This window comes from Herpailurus yagouaroundi, unplaced genomic scaffold (assembly GCF_014898765.1).
Source record: "Herpailurus yagouaroundi ecotype Mexico unplaced genomic scaffold, PumYag 29, whole genome shotgun sequence".
Lineage (NCBI taxonomy): Eukaryota > Metazoa > Chordata > Mammalia > Carnivora > Felidae > Herpailurus > Herpailurus yagouaroundi.
In genome coordinates, this window is record NW_024412377.1 from 21,210,856 (window position 1) to 21,234,295 (window position 23,440).

Consider the following 23,440-nt stretch of genomic DNA (forward strand, 5'->3'; position numbering starts at 1 on the left):
GTCTATTTTCTCAAAGATGAATACAAGAAGGAGAGTTACGTATTCTCTATCGCGGTTTGTTCCAGACTGCTAATGAGCCGCTATTGCTGTTAGGATGGTTTTAACCTTCCCGAAGGTACTGCCTTCTTTCTACTTCTGTTTTCTTTCTCTTTCTCCTTGATCCCTTTGGTCCGGATTACAGGCGAGAAGTCGTTCAGTTTGACTGATATTAACAAACAGACTACCGAGAGAGAAGTATTTATACTTATTTACTTCTCATACACAGCAGACTATTCTTAATTATGATAAATTGTTTATTAGTAGCCACCAATATATTTTAGTAATTTTTGGTATACTATAATTGCATTTTGTTTTGCCTCATATAGCACACTAAGTTATTCTTTATCCGATGCTTTAAATTAAATTTCAAAGAATGTTTTTAAAACATTTTAGATGCACATCCATAAATATATAAATATAAATCATATATTGCTGATTAATAATGCTATGGACACTGACCTACATTTAGCTACCTGAGTAAATCACATTACCCATACTACCCTACTGAAAACATTTGCAATATTATGCCTTCTGCACACCATAATTAGTCAAATATTGTAAAATAATCATTAATAATATGGGAAGTTGCTGTAAAAAGTAAATAAATTGCAATCACTTTCATCTTCTAGATTTATCACATAAAAATTCTTACCTTGCCAACATACTGTGTGTCTGTACCTGTGTACTCTTCCAACAAAAAGAACTGATTCCACATCCAGCCACGCTTGGTACGATGTAACATTTTACTGTCATCTTTTGTCAGATCCACAACCCTTTTGCTTGGCAAATCCCTACTAGCTTTTTCTTCTAATGGAATAGCATCAACTGTATGAAACATATAGGTCCAGATGAATAGTGATAGGCAATAGTATGTCCTCATTATAAGCAGCTTCAGTAGGATATCAAATTCAATGTACTGTCCAATTCCCCTGAGGAGTAGAGAGAGAAAAATGGCTTATTAGGTTGTGTTTCATTTTCACATAACCTGTAAACTATAAAACTTTTTTAAATATTAATATTTTATAAATAATGTATATACATTATTTTTCCATGTTACATCAGTGAACTTATCATTAAACATATCACATCATATAGCTCACATATCATAGAGCGAGGTGAGGAGACGTGTAGCACAGATAAACTAAACAGAAATTTAACAGGTGACTTTAATATCACTATATTGCAGCATATAAATGAGAACATATTTGTAATTTAAAATACCAAGTATTTGAAAAAAAATTAAGCTCTACAATATACCAAGGATCATACTGAACGTTCCTGAGTCTTTAAGACTAATAAAAACTAGTGTATTTATTAATATATACATATATATGAGCTTATATACCTTTAGTAACACTGTTTTCAGTGCACAAGCTATCGACTTTTACAATCTGTTTCTTCTTCTCCTCCACCTTTTCCTTTTCCCTCTCCTCTTCCTCCTCTTCGTCTTCTTCCTCCTTGTTCTTCTGTACCATGATAAGATATTTCCTCAAGGCAAACTAACTTGTACCAAATATACTTTGGATTATGTCCTGCAATACCTAACACCATACTATGTTGATCCTTTATAATTGATAACTGTATTTTTCCTGACAGTCAGTTGAATAACTCACTCAAATTTACTTGAGGCTGAAAAGAGCATGCTCTAAATGGACACACTTTACCTGAAAATTAAAAACAACAACACATATTTATTTCCTAAAATAATAGGAACAATGAGTGCACAAAATTGATGTGGTAAAATTCGATATGGGCGTCTTAGCTATGAGATAACTTGATCGAGAATTTTGCAACACTGTTTCTCTGTTGATACGGTAAGTTGAATTTTCTTGAAGTGAAAAAAAACACTAGTTCATTTGGTATTTCAGAATTAATTTTGTTTTTTAGCAAAACAAATTGGTTTCATTTGGAAGCATTCAGAAGATGTGAAATCCTAATAATGATGCTGCTAATGGTAATGATATTGGTAAGCAATAGAAACCCATCTCAAGCTAATGTAGGCAAAGGAAGAATTCACTGGAATATAAAATCAAACTAAATGGGGAAAGGAAGAAATGAAAGGAGCAAAGAAGCAATTGGGCCTTTTCTGCTCATGAAAACAGGAATTAGGGGCGTGGGTACTTTAATACTATTCTCTCTTGCTCACCCCTCTCTCCTCTCTTGCTTTCAACTAAGCCTCCTCGACCTGATGGCATATACGAATATATAAAGTTCAGATTTAACATCTTCCAATCCAGAAAGCAACTGAAAGTATTTTCTAATTTGAGTTTGAAAAATTGTGGGAATGGACTCTAATTTACCTGGCTTAGGCCAGATGCCCAACACTGGACCATAAGTCTCTGGAGTCAGTTGTTGTTATCAAGGCATAAAGGTCAAACATGTGCCTCCAACTTGGCTTTTCCATTATTATCTGTGAGATTTGGTGATATTTACTTGGTCTCAACTACTTACTCCTAGAAAGGTAGAATAATTATTACCTGACTCACAAAACATTGTTATTAATTTTATTTTAAACCTTTAGGAATACAAAGTAATACTTATTTGTATCACAAAAATTTTATTTTATTTCTACAACAGTGTATACCCATGAGAAAACTGCATGTGAAGAATTTAAGTAATCTGGCAAATGCACAAGTAGTAAGTATTGGAACTAGATACACAGCCTTAAACAATGTTTTACAAAAGATAATATATGTAAAGAAGTTAGCATAATGCTAGCATACAAATTGTCAACATGTTAATGCCGCCATCATCATCATCATCATCATCATCATCATCATCATCATCCATGGTTGCTTCCACTATAGTCATAGTCATATATCAGAAAGGAATGGTGATTGGCAGATAATGGTACGGATGCTTGCTATGGTCCACAGCTATTGGCTCTGTCCAGCACACATGTACTCTAATTTCCATACCTATTATTTAAAAAAAAACTTCTTACTTAACAAAATACACATATATAATCACAAATCCTCACTGCCAAATGAGAGAAATTAAAATCACATTACTTTTTGACTCTGAAATCTCAGGCACTTGTCTTCCTTAGTACTCTATGTGGCTATTCGTAATCCTGGAAACTATAGGAAATTGGTAAATTTAACCACAACAGATGTAAAACTCTGAAATAAATATCAGAAAACTACAGAGTCAATAAGTGCTTAGAAAAAGTGCAATGGAAAAGTACCATCTGGTGGCCACTAGCTCAGAACATGCCCTGTATGGTTTGAACAGTGATGGTGCAGTAGGAAATGAGCAGCCGAAGGATCTCAAGAACAGCTGGTGTCTCACTTTGATAAAATACAACAAATTCCTTAGTTGACCACACTGGCCACCTGTTTTCCCCCCAGTGGGAAATCTCTTTTCACCATCATTTTTACTGACCACTCTTGCAAGAGAAATTAGAGAGCATTCTTCATTTCCTGTGGTCTGTTCTAACTGTGATGCCCACTCTAGATGGAAATAAGCGTTTAAGCAGAAAAGTTAAGTTGTATTTGGTGGAGCCAGAGACTTAGGCAGAGGCCAGGATCCCATAGGTCTCTATAAGCTAGAGTAAAAAAAAAATGCATTCATTTTCAGTGCAATGGAAATCAGTTGGAAGATTTTTAACATGAAATGTTTAGAAAAGATCAATCTGGCTGCAGAGTGGAAAGTAGGTTAGAGGGTAAGCAAGAAATTTGGTTAAGGGGGAGATCAGTTAGAATCTATCTCTCAAGTTAAGAAAAAGATGGCAGTGGCATATGGAGAAGTGGTTTCCAGTGGACACTGACACTGTGCTCAGGTTCCCTTCATTCTTTAATATGGACACACACACACACACACACACACACACACACACACACACACCACATGCACTAAAATTTTTTCAGGCTTTTGCCTCTAATGACCTGCACCTGCAACTCTCTTTGGAGGACTTCCTTTGGCTACTGGAACCACTCTGCTCACACGCACAGGGTGCCTAAAGTGCCTACAAGTTTACAATCATCTCCCATGAAATCCCTGAGCCATTGTCTAACAGGTGCAAAAATGTGGAAATTCACACTTTATTTACATCCCAGAGTTCCCCTACAGACTCATGCGAGACTGAAACTTTGAAATCACACCCTGTTTGGATTCTGTTTTCCCATGCTCTTTCTCACTTTCTGACCTGGAAGCAATTTGTTAACTAATCAATTGTATACTAATCCTTGCTTCAGGATCCAACTCTGGAGAAATGGACCTAAGGCATGAATACAATCCAAGTATTGACACATCAATAAGAGTAGATGCTACCTGCTTATGTTCTAAATATTGAAGGTGAAAAAAGATACATAAAGTATAGCTTTTAGATTATTAGTTTGTGTGTTGAGTAAATTATTGTGCCATTTTTGTGGTGTCGCTTAGAGCAGGGACACCTCTTATAAAAGATGATCTATTAGGAAAATGAAGAATCAAGTTTTTTCTTATTTTTGGCCACTTTTATACTGGTACTATTACTAACATATTAATCGTAGGAAGCTAAATGATTCGCTGTCCTACTAATTCAATCTATATATTTATGACAACTCTTTAAAATGAGTTTTTCCATAATCCCTTATATTATGATGAGGAAACTGAGGCACAGAGAGGTTAATTGGCTTGCCCAAGTTTATATAAGCAGACCCAGAAGAACTGAGAATTAAATCCAGGTACCCCCTTGCCTTGGGCTGCACTGCTCCAGAAATAGCCTCCTGACATCTGTGAGGCTGGCAACCAACATTTATCTTAACGTACATTCTGTGTTCTAGACACTTCTGAGTCTTTTTTCAAGCATCGTTTCTTTAACTCCCATCACGGAAATATTACCAGGAAGGGATGTCACATTGGACAAAGGGGCAAACTGAGGCTTTGCTTGTTTAAGTAGCCTGCTGTTATCACAAGGTGGTAGACACCTGTGGGAAAGGTGGAAGGCATTCAGGATTTGAATTCTGTTGGACTGATGTCAGTGCTCCTGGTATGAATTGTACTGTTGCTAGATAATGATGCTCCACGTGCGCGCACCTGGGGCCTCCTTCACCTGCTTTTGCCCTATTCAGGGTCTTTCTTTCCTCCCAGTGTGACCTGGAACGGTCTTACTTGGTTCATCCATAGCCATCTCCGTTTTATTATTTTCAGTTTTTCCATCATATTCTGCTTTCTTGAGGAGTCTTCTATAACAACTTTTTCAAAACCACCCTACCCCACTTCAGTCTTTATTGATTTCTTTCATACCATCCATTTATTTCCTATATAGTATTTACCATGATTTTAATGATCTCTTTCGTTTTAGTGGATTATGTATTTATTGATGGGTTTTTCTAGTTATGATGTAACTTGTATGGTGGTGAGATACTCTGTAAGTCACTGTATTCTGCATAAAATAGTTATTGATGTATAGTAGGTGCTTAATACGTATTTATAAAATTAGTTGACTCACGCCTAAATAGATAATCCTCAATTTGAGTCTGGGATCACAAGTGAGATTGACTTAATATTACATTGCCTAAACAAGCTAATAGAGATAAGGAAAGAGCTCAGCTGGGAGGAAATATGCCCTTAAAAGAACTCTGTTGGTTTTCTTCCCAACAAATGGACTACAGTCCATTTTTTCAGTAAAATAAGACAATATGCATGAACATTTGCATAATGTGGGATTAAATATGAACTTTAGAACATGATTCATATAAATTATAGACTGTTTGAACTTGAATCCCTTTCACTAAGTAGATTCTTTTCCTCATAATTCTTAGCATAATTCTTTCACATTTAGGAATAATAGTGTATGCCTCCTGTGGCCAATTTAACACCCGCACATTCCTCTGCTTTTAGACAAAAATACACATTATAAAACGTTTTTTATTGCACTTTGTTTTAAAGTTAGCAAGCTCTTATCTCATGGGGTTTATTAAAAATTCTTCCTATCCTTTATTCATTCAATAGCAACAAGCTGATTACTAAATTTTCTATGCTTAATTATCTCTATCAGCCTTAAATGTTCTGCATTTTAATCATATTTTTTGTTGATAAATAAATACCATCAGATGCATTATAAAGTACAATATTTTAAATTTGCTTTAACTTTGATTTTCTAATCAGGGAATTCACTTGAATCTTGTTAACTTTAAAAACTGAAAATTGTTTTATTATTATTCCCTTGTTCCCATAATTATATTTCAATTGCATTTGTGAAAAAAGGCTGTTGGCTATTTGTGAATCCAAAAAAAAACACAACTGTGCATTATTGTAATTAAGTAGGATGTTCAGTATATAAAATCCACATCTAAACTAAATTATATCATTATTTCTTATCCCTGTAGTGTAAACTCAGATAAAGTATTTCAATAATTCCAATCATGTCTTTCAGGTAATTTCTCAAATGAAATGTAACTATAACATAATTGTATACTTATATCTTATTATACTGTTTGTAATCAACAAAGTACTTCCACATAAATTAACCATTTATCTTTTTAGAAAATTTGGATTTGGTCATATAATTTAAAAATTTTTCAGTAAGATATATGAGGATAAGAGAAATGAAGAAAGCTGTTTCTGATTACACAATTATTTTATGGTTTGGGCAAAAGTCATATACACGTTATCTGATTCCTTGGCCAGTGATCTTTCCAATGTAGCATTGTGTTTTGTTTTACATAGATAGATAGATAGATAGATAGATAGATAGATAGAGATATATCGATGTATATATCAGTTGGAGAGACAAGTCTGACAACTCATTTAAGTGACACAAATGTAAAGAACAAATTCTATGAATTTAAATAGACATTAAAATTAGTCTTACATAATCAAGGAACTATTTAGGCCTATATGTTTTAACATGTCTATTTTTCACAGTAATTGATGATTCTTCCATTTATTATCTAAATGTCTGTGGGCATACATATGAATATATATAATTGATTATTGGGTTATCATATTTATTCAATATATATTTAAGATCTCTAAAATCATTTATTGATTTTTTTCAACAACCTCATATTCAATTATTGTCACATTACAATTTGAGATTTTACACTTACCTGAATGATGTTGTACATGATTTCAAGAAAAACAGAAATTGTTGGAAGAAATAAAAGCTGCCAGCTTTGTATAAGGATTTCTGAATAGTTAACATAAGTAAACTCTCAGCTTTAAATATTTAGTTTTAGGTCTTTAGAAAACTGGCAGTATAGACTGATATCAAAGAGAAGCTCTTGAATCAGGTTTTGCCAGTGTCCTATCAAAATAACAATGATAACAAATGTATGGCCAACTAGTCTTTGACAAAGCAGGAAAGAATATCCAGTGGAATAAAGGCAGTCTCTTCAGCAAGTGGTGCTGGGAAAACTGGACAGCGACATGCAGAAGAATGAACCTGGACCACTTTCTTACACCATACACAAAAATAAACTCAAAATGGATGAAAGACCTAAATGTAAGACAGGAAGCCATCAAAATCCTAGAGGAGAAAGCAGGCAAGACCTCTTTGACCTTGGCTGCAGCAACTTCTTGCTCAACACGTCTCTGGAGGCAAGGGAAACAAAAGCAAAAATGAACTACTGGGACCTCATCAGAATAACAAGCTTCTGCACAGCGAAGGAAATAATCAGCAAAACTAAAAGGCAACTGACGGAATGGGAGAAGATACTTGCAAATGACATATCAGATAAAGGGTTAGTATCTAAAATCTATAAAGGACTTATCAAACTCAACACCCAAAAAACAAATAATCCAGTGAAGAAATGAGCAAAAGACAAGAATAGACGCTTCTCCAAACAAGACATCCAGATGGCCGACTAACACATGAAAAAATGCTCAACATCACTCATCATCAGGGAAATACAAATCAAAACCACAATGAGATACCACCTCACACCTGTCAGAATGGCTAACATTAACAACTCAGGCAACAACAGATGTTGGGGAGGATGCAGAGAAAGAGGATCTCTTTTGCACTGTTGGTGGCAATGCAAACTGGTGCAGCCACTCTGGTAAACAGTATGGAGGTTCCTCAAAAAATTAGAAATAGAGCTACACTGTGACCCAGCAATTGCACTACTAGGTATTTGTCCAAAGGATACAGGTATGCTGTTTCGAAGGGACACACGCATCCCAATGTTTATAGCAGCAGTGTCAACAATAGCCAAAGTATGGAAAGAGTCCAATTATCCATTGATGGATGAATGGATAAAGAAGATGTGGTGTATATATATACAATGGAGTATTACTCAGCACTCAAAAAGAATGAAATCTTGCCATTTGCAACTACGTGAATGGAACTAGAGGGTATTATGCTAGGCGAAATTAGTCAGAGAAAGACAAATACCATATGACTTCACTCATTTGAAGACTTTAATATACAAAACAGATGAACATAAGGGAAGGGAAGCAAAAATGATATAAAAACAGGGAGGGGGACAAAATAAGAAACTCTTAAATATGGAAAACAAACTGAGGTTTGCTGGAGGGTTTGTGGGAGGGGGGGATGGGCTAATGGGTAAGGGGCATTAAGGAATCTACTCCTGAAATCATTGTTGCACTATATGCTAACTAAATAAATTATTTTAAAAAATAACAATTATAACATTGTACATAATAGAATATAAAGACATATATAAAAATAAATAATTATATATATATAATATAAAGAGATGTAAAGACCGTATTTCCAGAATTTTAGAAAGATAATCACAATCTATAAGGTTAGTGAGACTAGATTAGGAAAATAAATAATGGTTGATAACTCCCTGTTATATATGAAAAATGCATTGACTTTCAATTAAAAGAATAGGCACTTTTCCCCAGTGTTGGTCCCCTGAATGGGGATCACAAGGATCAAAACTTATGTATAATCCTTTTATACCCCCTTTGAAGTTTGTTCCGATACTATTATATCTATTCAATATATAACAGGGCTGGGAGGGAAAGGAGACAATTTAGGGGGTATTATTTTGTATATATTTTAATTTGTAGATATGCCTTATAAGCAACTTAGTGTGAGAGATGGAACACCTAAGTGAGAGAGGTCCATGTTCAGGACTTGTTCAAAATGTTGGCTAATGAGGTATCATTGGTGTGGGGGGCAGGTAGAATTTGATAGTGTCATAAACAAATGACATTTTCAGTCAATGTGTTCTTAAAACACTAGAAACTAGATTAAACATTTCCACATTGGTATGAGGAAATGACATAATATACAGCATGAAATTGGGCTATACGAAAGCCTATGGGAATCCACACCATCCTATCACACGAGCACATGCAATAACACTTTCAGCTGAAGGAAAAACACAAAACAAAACAAAACAAAACAAAACAAAACAAAACAAAAAAACACCTCACCAAGCACAACAGAGAGTCTGTGAACAATGTAGCAAATCAGATGAAGCGAGGGCTTTATGTGGGAAAGAGCAGTTCAATTTCTGTAGGAGACAGAAGAGCACTTAAGTCTCAACACATCTCACAATCTGGTGAACTTCTTAAATACATGAGAAAAGGAGGGGAAAAAAGACAGCAACAAGCTTTATAGAGAATGAGGCAGTATCATTGATAAATAAAATATTCTTCTCAAAAGTAAACTTAAAAAAATAAAGTTTAAAGAAATGAAAATATTCTCCAGAACTAGTAACAAAGTAGTGGACTTTTGTAAGTATTTAAAAAGAAGCACCAATGAATTGTGGGCATGTATTCAGTCACTGTCTAAGAAAAACTGGTAAAAAATCATGCAAACACTGTTCTAGACACTGATGATACAGTAATGAATTAAAGTACCTTACCTTGTAGAAATGTTAGCAGAGGACAAATAGTCATCAACAACAACAAAGTGGCAGACAATTCCAAAACTTACTATAAATTTACACTGATCAAGGCAGCATGATTTTGGCAAAAGAATAGACACATACAATTGAATAGAGTAGAGAATTTGATCCACAAAAATTCAGTAAACTAATATTTGATAACAAGGCAAAGGCAATTCAGTGGAGAAAAGATAGCTTTCTCAACAAACTGCATTCTAGTTAATAAAGTTGCTTCTCCTGAGGATATAGGTTAACAAGTCTCATGCTGCTACACATGTATACTGACACTGAACAATTAAGTAAATAGATGACAGATATTGGGAGTCTGGCTTCTTACACTTGTTATGGGAATTTACAGAGAAGCAAAAGGAGGAGAACAGTGAAATTCATGTGGTGATGGATTAGAATTGGAGGCATTAAGAAAAGTTGTATACTTTGATATAGTTACAGATGGCTACATATTGAAATATTTATAGATGTGTGCATATGTACAGGTTTGTATAGAATATTTGTTTGTTTGTTTTTCTGTCAGCCAAGATGGCCTAGCGCATTGCCACCCAGTACCAATAAACCTAGCACCCAGATCTTGGTTTCTAATACAGTTTTCCAATTAAGTGAACCAGAGCTCCTTGGGGGAAATAGCTGACTCTAGGACTAGACCAAGAAACATATAAGATGAGCTGGGAGCATCTTGCAGGGTCTGGAAGTAAAGGGATGCTTAACAAACACACAAACACCAAAAACATACCATTGACAGGGGTATTTCAAAAGCTCACAGAACAAAAAAAAATGTCTCAATGGCCAAAACTGGATTAATTTGAGCAAGAAACTAAAATATTACATTATAATTACATGGGTAAAATAAATATCCATGCATTCAGATTGATATAAATAAATGATTCAATCAATGCATGAGTGAAGAAGAGAAGACAAATCTCCTTTAATATGAGTTCCAAATATTTATATAGAAACTCTGCCCTCAAGCAGGAAGATTCTACATTCCCACTACGTAAGTGTGTGATGTACACAGTAACTTCCTTCCAAAGAGTATAGTATGAAAATTGGAAGAAACAATTTTTCTTTTTAACTTTATTAATTTATTTTGAGGGGGGAGGGGCAGAGAGAGAAGGGGAGAGAGAGTATCCCAAGCAGGCTCTGCACTGCCAGCACGGAACCTGACACAGGGCTCGAACCCATGAACCCTGAGATCATGACCTGAGCTGAAATCAAGAGTAGGACACTTAACCGCCTAAGCCACCCAAGTGCCCCAGAAGAAACAAGTACTTTTATATTATTTTATTTATTATTTATTATTTTTATGTATTTTTTTGTGTGTGTAGAAACCTGAGAAACACTATCTCAGCCAGGTATCAAGGTCAATATCAACAATATAAAATCAAGCTGATGTTAAGTACCCTTGACACAATATCAGGAAAATGGCACTTTACCTCCGTGGCCTTCTCCTCCAAGCCAGACTCAGGCTAATTACAGAACAACATTAGACCGATTCCAATAGAAGGCCTCCCAACACAATACCTGGCCAGTTCTCCCCAAAACCATCTAGGTCATCAAAAGCAAGAGAAGTCTGAGAAACTGTCTTTGCCAAGAGAAGCCTAAGAACACATGACTACTAATGAAATGTAATATCCTAGATGGAATTCTGAAACAGAAAAATTATTAGATACAGAGGAAACCTTAGTAAAGTTTGGACTTCAATAATAGCAATATATCAAAATAGATCCATTTATTATAAAAAGTTATATATTATACTAACATCATATGTTAATAGTAAATGGAACTAGGTAAAGCATGTATTGGAACATTATGTTCTACGTTCTTTATTTTCTGTGAATCTGAAACTATTCTAAAAATAAAGTTTAAGAAAAATAAAGTGAGGGGCGCCTGGGTGGCGCAGTCGGTTAAGTGTCCGACTTCAGCCAGGTCACGATCTCGCGGTCCGTGAGTTCGAGCCCCGCGTCGGGCTCTGGGCTGATGGCTCAGAGCCTGGAGCCTGTTTCCGATTCTGTGTCTCCCTCTCTCTCTGACCCTCCCCCGTTCATGCTCTGTCTCTCTCTGTCCCAAAAATAAATAAACGTTGAAAAAAAATTTTTTTTAAATAAAAAATAAATAAATAAAATAAAGTGAGTTTAACAGATAGAGGGGATAAATTATGTGTGTTGGGGGAGGTTCTGTTACTTTTGATAATATGATCAAAGAGGGGGATTCTAGATTACGGTGATATTTGAGCATAAAGCTGAAGGGACTTGGGGAGATAGTTATGAGGATTTCAATGGGTACAGTGTTCCAGAGAAAGGAACTAACAAAATGCAAACACTTAACAGGGAAGGGGTAGGAGAAGAAAGCATGTTCATGTTAGAAGCCTTCATGTCATAGAAAGGACATAAATGTACCTACAGCTGAGTGAACAATGGGATAATTCTAGGCTATGAGATTCAAGAGGCAACAGACTTCTAGAGTCTTACAAGCCATGATAAGGAGTCTTAACCTTCATAATATTGAAATCACAGGAGGGTTTGTGGCTGCGGAGGATCCTGACATAACTTAATGTTAAATGGGTAACTCTGACTGGCGTAGGGGAAAATAGATTTTATAAGGAAAGAAAGGAGACAGAGAAAATGGTGAGGTGATCCAAATAATCTTGATAAGTGAATGTTCTCATTGGGATGAAATGAACAGAAGTGGAGTAGGTAGGAATGAATCCAAGGCTTTGGCTTGAACATCCGATTAGAGCTGCCATTTGCCCATTAGAGGCGCTGGAGAAGTTTAGGTTGTATGAGGAATTAGGGAATCAAGGTTTTGATTTAGAACATGCTTTATTCAATATCCAAGTGGAGATAATCCACAAGCATTTGGACATTCAAGTCTGGAATTTAAGGAATTGTCAGGACTGACTGAGACTATTGAGTTTCACCAGTGCATTCCAGGGTTATTAAATCCATGAGAGTGGTTGAAATTACACATGCAGTACAAAAATAAGAATACAGTTTCAGTCTCAATGGAAGGTAAGAAAATGCAAATTTTATAATTAAGGTTTAAGGTTACCTGGCTTAATATTTGACAATGAAAGCCAAAATTCTGACAAAAGCAAGGATAGTACTGAGTGCTGTTAAGGCATAGCAGGGTGGCCATAGTCCTTGGTATACAAAAATAAGAATATTATTAATGATGAGAGTAAAATGCATAAAATTTTGTTGAAAGTAATTTGTGAATAAGGATCAAAGCCTTAGAATGGTTTACAGTGTTTAACGAATAAAATTCTAAGAAAGTTTCTTAAGAAATTAGGCATTTGAAAGAGAGGCTTGGGCATAACCATATTTATCAAAGCATTGTTTAGTATTAGATGTACTGGACCTTTTTATGTTTGCACCTTCAGACGCACTCTCAGTTTTTACTTTGCTCAGTGCAGCAGGAGATAAATTTGTAGGAACTGTGTCAGTGGGCTCACTGGTCCTTGGGTGAATTTAGCTGGTGTGAGGAATAGGCAGGAGATGATGGGTAGAAGGAGATGGAGGTAGTCTTCTCCACACCACACCCTTAATGGGCAGTTGCTTTTCCTTACAATGAGCCACAGCTTCTTTCAGATAGCTGGTGCTCTGTTAGAATAACCGGTACTCTCTCGGAAGTAATGTCTACTCCGGCGCCTTCCTCCTGTAGATCCAGGAGGGGTAACAAGTTTATGCTGCTGTGAATTCTGCCTTGCCACCATCCCTAGTTAGTGCCTTTAACACTGCCCTCACTGTCTATTAAAACAGTCTCAGTCACTGAGTATGTCATCTGTTGCCTGTAAACATTCTGACAGAAACATTGGAGAAATTTGGAAATGAACTAAATGTCTATGAAAGGGGAAGGGTAAGAAAGTCATGCAACTTACATGCAATATAATGACATGATGAAGTCATCAGAACAATCTACATATTAATTCTTCTACCAAATATATACAAAATGCTTACTCTTTTTCTAGGCATTTTTCTAGGTGAAAAGAATAACAGACTCCTTGAGGAGTTTGCATTCCAGAAATATAGTCTTACATACATAAAAAAAACGTTTATTTATGAAACACCCTGAAGAGATCGCTGACATTAGAAGTAATGGTTTCTTTGTTCCCTGCATCTATGAATCTGTTTCTACTGGGCTTTGGTTGTTGTTTGTTTTGTTTCCTAGATTCCACATATAAGTGAAATCACACAGCATTTTTCATTTCTCTGTCCGACTTATGTCACTTAGTAAAAATCCCTGTGCGTCCATCACAAATGGCAAGCTTCCATTTTTTTATGGCTTAGTAATGTTCCATTATGTATGAATATACGTGTGTGTGTGTGTGTGTGTGTGTGTGTGTGTGTGTGTGAGATCACATCTTGAATTTCTTCAATAATATGTCATCTACCGGAAATTAAAGAGAAACTTATTTTTATATCTCAAATTTTTAATTAGTGGAGAAGGTATAAGTGAATTTCCTGCCTGTGGTTTCACATCAGCTTCCAGTGACAGACATGAACATCAGAGTCTGTCAAATGCAAATTAATGAGTGTTTCACATGGCATCAGCCTACACTAAGTATTTCTCATTTAAGAAAGAGTGCACAGTGCTAAAAATTGTCCATATTTAACACTGTATTTGATTTGACAGAGCTTCTTTCTTGAGTTAGGTCTAGAAACCAGTAGTTCAGACAAAACTGTTGGCCTGCTTATGTCTTAGAGTGGGAGGGGTGAAAATGGGGACAAGAGGGTGTAGTGGTAGGATGTGCTTGGCAGTCTGGAGGAGAAGAAGGGAAGTTAAATAGCTGTGGAAGAGCAAATTATAACATAAATGTCCAGACATTTAAAATAATTTTCACAGTGGAGACATAGATAAGTTAATATTTTAACTATTCAATGTTTTAAAATTTTTAATTAAATATTTTAAATATTTCAAATATTCACGGGTATTATGGATTTCATTTTATTTATTATTATTATTTTTTAATGTTGAATGCTTAATGAATTTGTGTGTCCTCCCTGCACAGGAACCAAGCCAGTCTTCTCTGTATCGTTCGAATTGTACTACCTGTACTGCCAAGGCGAGCACGAGAGAATATTTTGGATTTTAAAAAAGAATTTCAGTCTTTTTGTTTCATGAAACTTTTTGTCAATCTGATTACAGGATAATGTTTTTAAATCATTAATTAAGATATGAGACATAAGTATTAAAAATAAAATCAATCCTATTAAAATACAGCTACCAAAACATTTTAAAAACTGATTTTGGTTAAATAATATATATGCTTCTTGATTAATGCAATAAATTACAAAACCCATCAGCACATCTATTAGTACCATGGTGTCAAAGAAAAAAAATGAACATACGAAGCACTTAGTATGATATTTAATTCCTACTGAGGATAAAATCACAGATACCTCTAATACTTCTGTGTAGTAATACCCATAAACATAATTGGGAGGGATGCTAAATTTCAGTTCGAGAATAGTACAAATATTGATGTAATATATTTTCAGTTTAAATATATAAACTCAATGTTAAGATTTCTTAGAACTACTTACAAAATTTAAAAAAAGACTTAAATTTTGAAGAATATGTAATTTTGTAATAACATTAGGCAGAAGACTGGAATGAACAGTAAACCTACGGGGAGGACATATGGATTAAAATTCTGAGTTTGTCACTCTCTTGATGAGCTTAGGCAAGTTTATTAACTAGGTTTTATTTTCATTATATCTGGAATGGGAATCATAAGCTTATCTTATACAGAGATAAAATGATTAAAATCATGTGTATAAAAAGAATCTGAAATATAGTAGATTAATAATATATAATTATAGTCTTCCTTTCCTTCAAGCTGAAACTATTGATTAGTTCATTAAATAATTATATCCTATTAATGTGCAATAAAGCAATATGCATTTGCCTGGGAAACTATAAATGAGATTTGAGAAGGTCATTGTAAACTATTACAGTAACCGTTTTAAAGGCATAAGCACATCCATGGTTTATTCAAAGTGTTAATCTGGAGTCTGTGGTAGACACTGTGTGTTCCACATGGATACTGTTTACCAAGCCAGTCTACTTACTAGCCAGCTGTTGTTAGGTATGGCTGCTACCTGCTTATAGCTAACTCCTTCTGAGAAATTTTCTGGACTGATGAGAACCACCAAACTAGGGACTTACTCCACTCACCACTATGATCAGTAACAATGAGGGGCAAATAGATCCTTTGCCTCAAGGTGGGTCAACTGTATTCCAGAATCTTCTCTCTGTGGATCAGGCAAGGCTATACTCAATCTGAGAATATGTCTCTATGATCTTTCTTTTTCCTGCTTTTTTCCCTTTTATTACAGTTGTCTCCTGAGAAGCACATTTTCAATCAATCACCTATATCCAAATCCAAGTCTCAGACTGGATCTAGGGAAGCTCGTAAGATTGTACATATATAATCTGAATGAACTTCTACTCTGTTAGAAGTGAGCCATTCAGTTATTTTTCAAATATTTATTTGGTGCCTACTTTTGCCAGATGCATAGCACACTTTAGATGCTTGAGATGCAAACAAAGACTTCTGCCCTTGTGTAACTTACATTCAAGCAGAAAAAGATAAACACTACCCAATAAATGTAATAAATATGAAAACAGTAGAGAGAAAGTATTCAGTGCTATTGAAAAATAGTAGAGCAATGTAAGGGAATCTGAATATAGGGTCTGGGGAAGGGAAGAGAAGTGAAATTCCAGGTTGGCCTCATTGGGAAGGTGTTATTTGAATAAAACTTTGAAGTTAGGGGAACTATACAAGTAGATATGCAAGGGAAATATTTTCAGCCAGAGTAAAAGCCTATAGCAATGGAGTGCCTGGCTTGTTTTAGTTGTGTCTGAGAAAGATAAGTGAAGGGGAGAGTATAGGAAGAGAGGACAGAGAGAGTGAGAGTAGGAGGTTTTTTAATGCCAGAAAGTATATTAAGAGGTAGTGGCATCAAGCCAAGTGATCAAAACTATGGGGACTGGAAATTGACCATTAGATTGAAACTATAACCTTCACTATGTAATTAATATATTGCAATGCTTTTCGAATAAATATATATTTTCTTTTACCTGGATTATTCAAATGGCCTCTAAATATTCAAATGGTCTAACGTGTAATTCCTAGGACATGCTACAATCTTTGTTAGTGACAAATAAATTAGCAAATATCCTTTTATCTATCTTGATTTCACTTTTCTGTGAAGTTGGCCTGGGAAACTGTTCAAATTTTAAGACTCATACTATTACAGCTTATTGTTTGAAAGCATTAACTTTGGAACCTGGATGCCTGGTTTCAAATCACAGCTGTCCTAGTCCTACCAGATGCCTTTGAACTTCCTCCACTTACCTTGCTGTGCATGTTGTATTATTGTGGATTTTTAGGATGCTTTGAGTTAAATTAGCTGATACCCATAAAATAAATGATATGTTTTCTGGATTTTCAATTTTGAATGGACTATTTAATGCAATGATAACGGTATATTAAAATAATGTTTCTCACACACACAGCATGTTTGCATGTTTATCATAGGTCAGTTAGTGAAGATGGTTCCACCTTATCTTCCCCTCTGCCCCAGGATCTCATTTTCAATTCACTTAGGCCAGAAGTTCTTTTATTTTTAATTTATTTCCAGTATAGTTAACATACAGTGTTGAATTGGTTTCAGGTGTACGTTACAGTGATTCAACAATTCTGTATATTACTTAGTGCTCATCAAGAGACGTGTACTCTTAATCCCCTTCACCTATTTTACCCATTCCCCCACCCTCCTCTCCTCTGGTAGCCATCTATTTGTTCTCTATAGTTAAAAGTCTGTTTTTTGGTTTCTCTCTCTCCCCCCTCCCTTTGTTTCTTTCCTTCAATTCCACAAATGAGTGGGGCGCCTGGGTGGCTCAATAGGTCAAGTGTGTGACTTCGGCTCAGGTCATGATCTCCCAGCTTGTGAGTTCAAACCCCATGTTGGGCTCTGTACTGACAGCTCAGAGCCTGGAGCCTGCTTCAGATTCTGTGTCTTCCTCTCTCTCTGCCCCTCCCCCCTCTCTCTCTGTGTCTCTCTAAACAATAAATAAGCAATAAAAATTTTTTTTAAAAATTCACATAGGAGTGAAATCATATGGTATTTGTCTTTCTCTGACTGGTTTATTTTGCTTAGCATAATACTCTCTAGATCCATCCAGTTGTTGCAAGTGGCAAGGTTTCACTCTTTTTTATGGCTGAATAAATATAAATATATATATATATACACACACACATATATGTACATGTATATATAATTATTACTATTATATGCCCATTCATCTGTCGATGGACATTTGGGCTGCTTCCATAATTTGGCTAATGTAAATAAGTCTGCAGTAAACATAATGGTACACGTGTACTTTCAAATTAGTGTTTTCACGCTCTTTGGATAAATACCCATTAGTGTGATTACTGGATCATATTATAGTTCTATTTTTAATTCTTTGAGAAATCTCCATACTGTTTTCCACAGTGATTGTGCCAGTTTGCATTCCCACAAACAGCGCACAAGGGTTCCTTTTTCTCTACATCCTCGCCAGCACTTGTTTTTTTTTTTTTTTATTTTAGCCATCTGACAGGTGTGAGATAGTATCTCATTGTGGTTTTGATTTGCATTTCCCTGATGATGAGTAATGTTGAGCATCTTTTCATGTGACTGCTGGTCATCTATATGTCTTCTTGGGAGAAATGGCTATTTAGGTCTTCTGCCCATTTTAATTGGATTATTTGGGGGAGTTGGTGTTGAGTTGTAAAGGCTCTTTATATTTTGGATATTAACCTTTTACAAATACGTCATTTGCAAATATCTTCTCCCATTCAGTAGGCCATCTTTTAGTTTTGCTGATGGTTCCACCTCATCTTTATCAGAATTTCAGGCTAAGGGAGACAGACATGCTTCTCTCTCTACTTCCACCTTTACCAAGGCAAAAAAAAGTAACCTTGCAAGTGACATTCAGTCATTTAACATCTCCACACACATCAGTTTACACACTTCAATTACACTCCCTTTTCATTGACCAAATCAGGTGAATTTGTCTAACTTCAAAGGTACTGGTGAAATACCTTCCTAGCAAACACTCAGAAGTTAGAAATATCTGGTAAATAACATAGATGATTATGACAATTCAAGCCCTCATTAACCAAATATGAGGCTGATTCTTCCTCCTGGAGAAAAATGTGCAAACATACCACTCACAAGTTCCATCCAGACTTGTCATCAAGTTTAAATCGAGGGAGTGTGGAAGAAATATAGCATGAAGTAGTTTGTATATCAAATCTACACAAGGCTTCTCATGACCAGAGATTAAAAGATAGCATGTGACACAGGGGCAGCATAAGTGCAACAAGTTTTCTCCAGAAAATGATGGCTGTTTTGAAATCCTGTTTGCTTGTCCTACTATTCTGACAGTAGAGTATTAAGCCATAATTAGATCTTATTCTCCAGTTTTGTCTCTTGAGAGGATCTCCCTTATCTAGTAGTCTTTGTGCCTCTTCATTTTCTGGAATTCTTTCATATTTGTTGACTTCATGGACCACTGCTGAAGAAGGCAGAGTGAATAGTATCACTCTTTGCAAGATGAGCAAATTTCATAGTGAACTTACTGGCCATGCAAGTTGATAGCCCCAGAATCATCTTAACCTCACTCAGACCCAGAGTTTTGGATCTGGCCTGGCAAGACAGTTCTTAAAAACTAAGTCCTCTTTTTCTTTTTGGCTCCAGTTAGTTTCATGTGTCAAGTGTCACTCCATAGAAATATGTTCCATTTAAACATACTTCTTAGATTTTCTATATTTATTTATTTTCTTACCACTGCTCCACAGGTCTTCCTGTGTCTACTTCATTATAGGTTTCTTAGTCTTATTAGGTTTTACTGGACGAAACATAGTTTCAATGTCTTTAACATGAGACAATTTATCTGGTATAAGGATGTATTGAGAACCAAACACTTAACTGGGTCCTTAATTTTGCTGACATAATCTGTTCAGAAGTTAGAAAATAGCCATGACGGTCATTCTTTTGCTTTGCTTTCTGCTACAAAAGTTTCAATCATCCATTTTCAAACCAAACTATTATTTCTTTTTAACAAGGAGCATTGAAAAAGTTGGCTTTTTCACTCAACTTGTTGGTCCATTTATGCCATTTGCATTTCTTCAAATTTTTTGCCATCAAACTGACAATAATGCTCTGAATTTATCTGTTTTCTAATAGCATTTTGACAATACAGGCATGGTGACAAATATGCCCTTCAATTACTCTGATTTCCCACATTTTCCCTTAGGGCTACAAGTTCACTGGGCCCAGGATCTGCGTTCCAAGTTATGACAAATATTACGCTCTTCTATGAAGTGAATTTCCACCTCTTGATCCTCTGATTAGGCTTTCTTTATGGCTGGATAGCCAGGAATTAAGTTAATGCTACAAATTTTAAGATTTCTTATTGTTTTTAGGACAACATATCACCTCTAGTAGATATTTATGTACCTGTCATGCTATAGTAATTGAAAACTTACAAAATTGCAGTAGCTTTAGAAACAAATGCATGCTCAGAGTATATGACCACTGTTCTTGTCCTGGGAGACTGTAATAAACCTTATCACCAGGAACCCAAGGCAGGAGAACTTCTATCACCGTACTCCATGACTGCCAAGAGAAGACAGAGGAAACATGGAGAATCCCATGTTGGCCCTTAGGCCTCCCATGCAGAAGAGACACATTTGCACCCACATTTCAGTGGGCAAAGCAAAATATAACCATGGTTATGTCTAAATTCAGAGGTAGGGGAGTAAAACAATCTTATGATGTGTTTGGAAGAGAGAAATCCAGAAATATTTGGACAAGAGTTCTGATGATTGCTTCAACAGCCTATGAAAATGCTTGTTCTGGGTTGAATTCTTTCTGCCAAAAAGGTATAGTCAACTCCTCACACATGGTACCTAAAAATGTGAACTTATTTGGAAACAGAGTCTTTGAAGATGTAATCAAGTTAAGATGAAGTCACCCTGAATTAGAGTGGACTTTAATCCAATGGGTCCTTAGAAGAAGAGACACAAATATAGAGTGAAGAGGGCCATGTGAAGGAGGAGGTAGAGACTGGAGTTGTGCTACCATAAACCAAGCTATCAGAGGCTGGAAGAAATAAGGAATTATTCTCCACTAGAGTCAGTGGACAGAGTATAGACCTGCCAACACCTTTATTTAGATGTCTGGCCTCCATTGCTATAAGATAATACATCTCAATTGTTTGAACCTACCCAGTTGGTTGTATTTTGTTACAGCAGCCCTACAAAACTAACACAGTGCTAATTAGATATAAATGTTTATTATCAATTTGAAATATTTCCTTGAATTTATCAGGTAAATTTAAAAGATTCTTTTTTCTGTTCTTCAACATCATTAAATCCATAACATTAAGGACAGAGAGTTAACATGAAGGATTTTTAAGACCATAAACTTAGAATTGGTTTGGAAGGCTGTCATATAACTTTTGGTAAGACACTAACCTTCTCTATGTCTCAGTTACTTACTTTGTAAAACAGTTATAATAATAATAATAATAATAATACTCATTGATTGCTACTAATTCTCTTAAAAGGTTGAAAAATGTTCAGTTAAGGTTAGATATTTTTAAGTTACTTATGACTATTTTGACTAGGATTTTTGATTTTTGACTATGATTTGAAATTGGAATAGGGATTTTTTTCATCCATATATTAAATCATCTTGCTCAATGCAGAGCACAAGATTAAAAAAATATGTTTACTGACTAAATAATTTTTTTTTATTTTTTTTAACGTTTATTTATTTTTGAGACAGAGAGAGACAGAGCATGAATGGGGGAGGGTCAGAGAGAGGGAGACACAGAATCCGAAACAGGCTCCAGGCTCTGAGCTGTCAGCACAGAGCCTGACGCGGGGCTCGAACTCACGGACAGCGAGATCGTGACCTGAGCTGAAGTCGGACGCTTAACCAACTGAGCCACCCAGGCGCCCCCTGACTAAATAATTTAAGTTAAATACTTAATGTTCAGTATACTGAATTACAAATATTTTATTTTTTTAATGTTTTATTTATTTTTGAGAGAGAGAGAGAGACTGAGTGTGAAAAGGGGAGGGGCAGAGAGAGAGGGAGACACAGAATCTGAAGCAGGCTCCAGGCTCTGAGCTGTCAGCACAGAGCTCAATGAGGGGCTCAAACTCGTGAACCACGAGATCATGACCTGAGCCAAAGTTGGACGATCAACAAACTGAGCCACCCAGGCGCCCCAACATATATTATGTTATTTTTGGAATTCCTTCTTAAAAAGTAATATAATGTGGAAGAAAATTATATGAGGTACTCTAATATTAAAGTATGAAATCACATATAAATCATGAGCATTTATATATATATATATATATATATATACACACACACACACATATATATATATATTTTTTAATTTGTTTTAATGTTTGTTTATTCTTGCGACAGAGCGTGAATAGGGGGGAGGCAGAGAGAGAGGGAGACACAGAATCCGAAGCAGGCTCCAGGCTCTGAGCTGTCAGCACAGAGCCCGACGCGGGGCTCGAACCCCCAAACTGTGAGATCATGAGGGAACTGAAGTCAGACACTTAACCGACTGAGCCACCCAGGCACCCTGTGACCTTTTATATTTAAGCATTTCTCTAATAATCTATTTTTAAACATATATATTTACTTTTAAAATGTGTGTGGTTTTTAAATATATATTTTTATGTTTAAAACACATATACATATTTTTTTCTTTTTACTCAGCCTATATGAATAAAAACACCAGCAAAATTCCATTTATATTCCTGAAATGCACTGTGAAATGAACTCTGTCAGATCGATAGTAAGGATCTTGGCACCGATGCCAATTTAAATGTTACTATAGCAATCGCCATGGTAATGTTTTCAATTAGTGATACACAGTCACAGCATAACATGGATCTAGTGTATCATTTGGTAACTTCAAAATGGATCTACAGATTATTTGATTTTACCAAATAAGAGCCAAACAGAAAAGAAAGGAAGAAAGAAAGAAAGAAAGAAAGAAAGAAAGAAAGAAGGAAAGAAAGAAAGAAAGAAGGACAAACAAGCAACAATCATGGTCTATTCCTAGGTTTCAAATTTCAAATATTCTCTAACTAAAGTTTAAAAGTATTTTAAATCCATTAGCATGTTTACGTTTGCAAATCAGCTATATAAGCACAACACAGTTACAAAAAATTTTACTTAATGAGTCATTGTCAAGATACTGTCATTAAAAAATCCAGGGTTTATGGGGCGCCTGGGTGGCACAGTCGGTTAAGCGTCTGACTTCAGCCAGGTCACGATCTCACCGTCTGTGAGTTCGAGCCCCGCGTCGGGTTCTGGGCTGATGGCTCAGAGCCTGGAGCCTGTTTCTGATTCTGTGTCTCCCTCTCTCTCTGCCCCTCCCCCGTTCATGCTCTGTCTCTCTCTGTCCCAAAAATAAATAAACGTTGAAAAAAAAAATCCAGGGTTTATATCATCTGGAAAATCTATCTGAAAATAAAGTTACATATAATAAATAGTTAC

At 35.6% G+C, this 23,440-nt stretch overlaps 1 protein-coding gene and 1 non-coding gene across 3 annotated transcripts in view; both read right to left on the reverse strand.

Annotated features, from left to right (window-relative positions):
* CDH9 (cadherin 9) overlaps positions 1 to 23,440 on the reverse strand; it is a 137,447-nt gene that overhangs the window by 88,752 nt on the left and 25,255 nt on the right. For both annotated transcript variants that reach the window (XM_040494508.1, XM_040494500.1), the window contains exon 2: positions 692 to 968. In XM_040494508.1, the coding sequence (XP_040350442.1) occupies positions 692 to 919 (228 nt within the window). In that variant the 5' untranslated portion in view covers positions 920 to 968. The remainder of the gene's footprint in view (positions 1 to 691; positions 969 to 23,440) is intronic.
* On the reverse strand, positions 14,812 to 14,918 carry LOC121016918 (U6 spliceosomal RNA). The gene has a single exon (XR_005784533.1). It is a non-coding gene; the product is annotated as a U6 spliceosomal RNA (small nuclear RNA).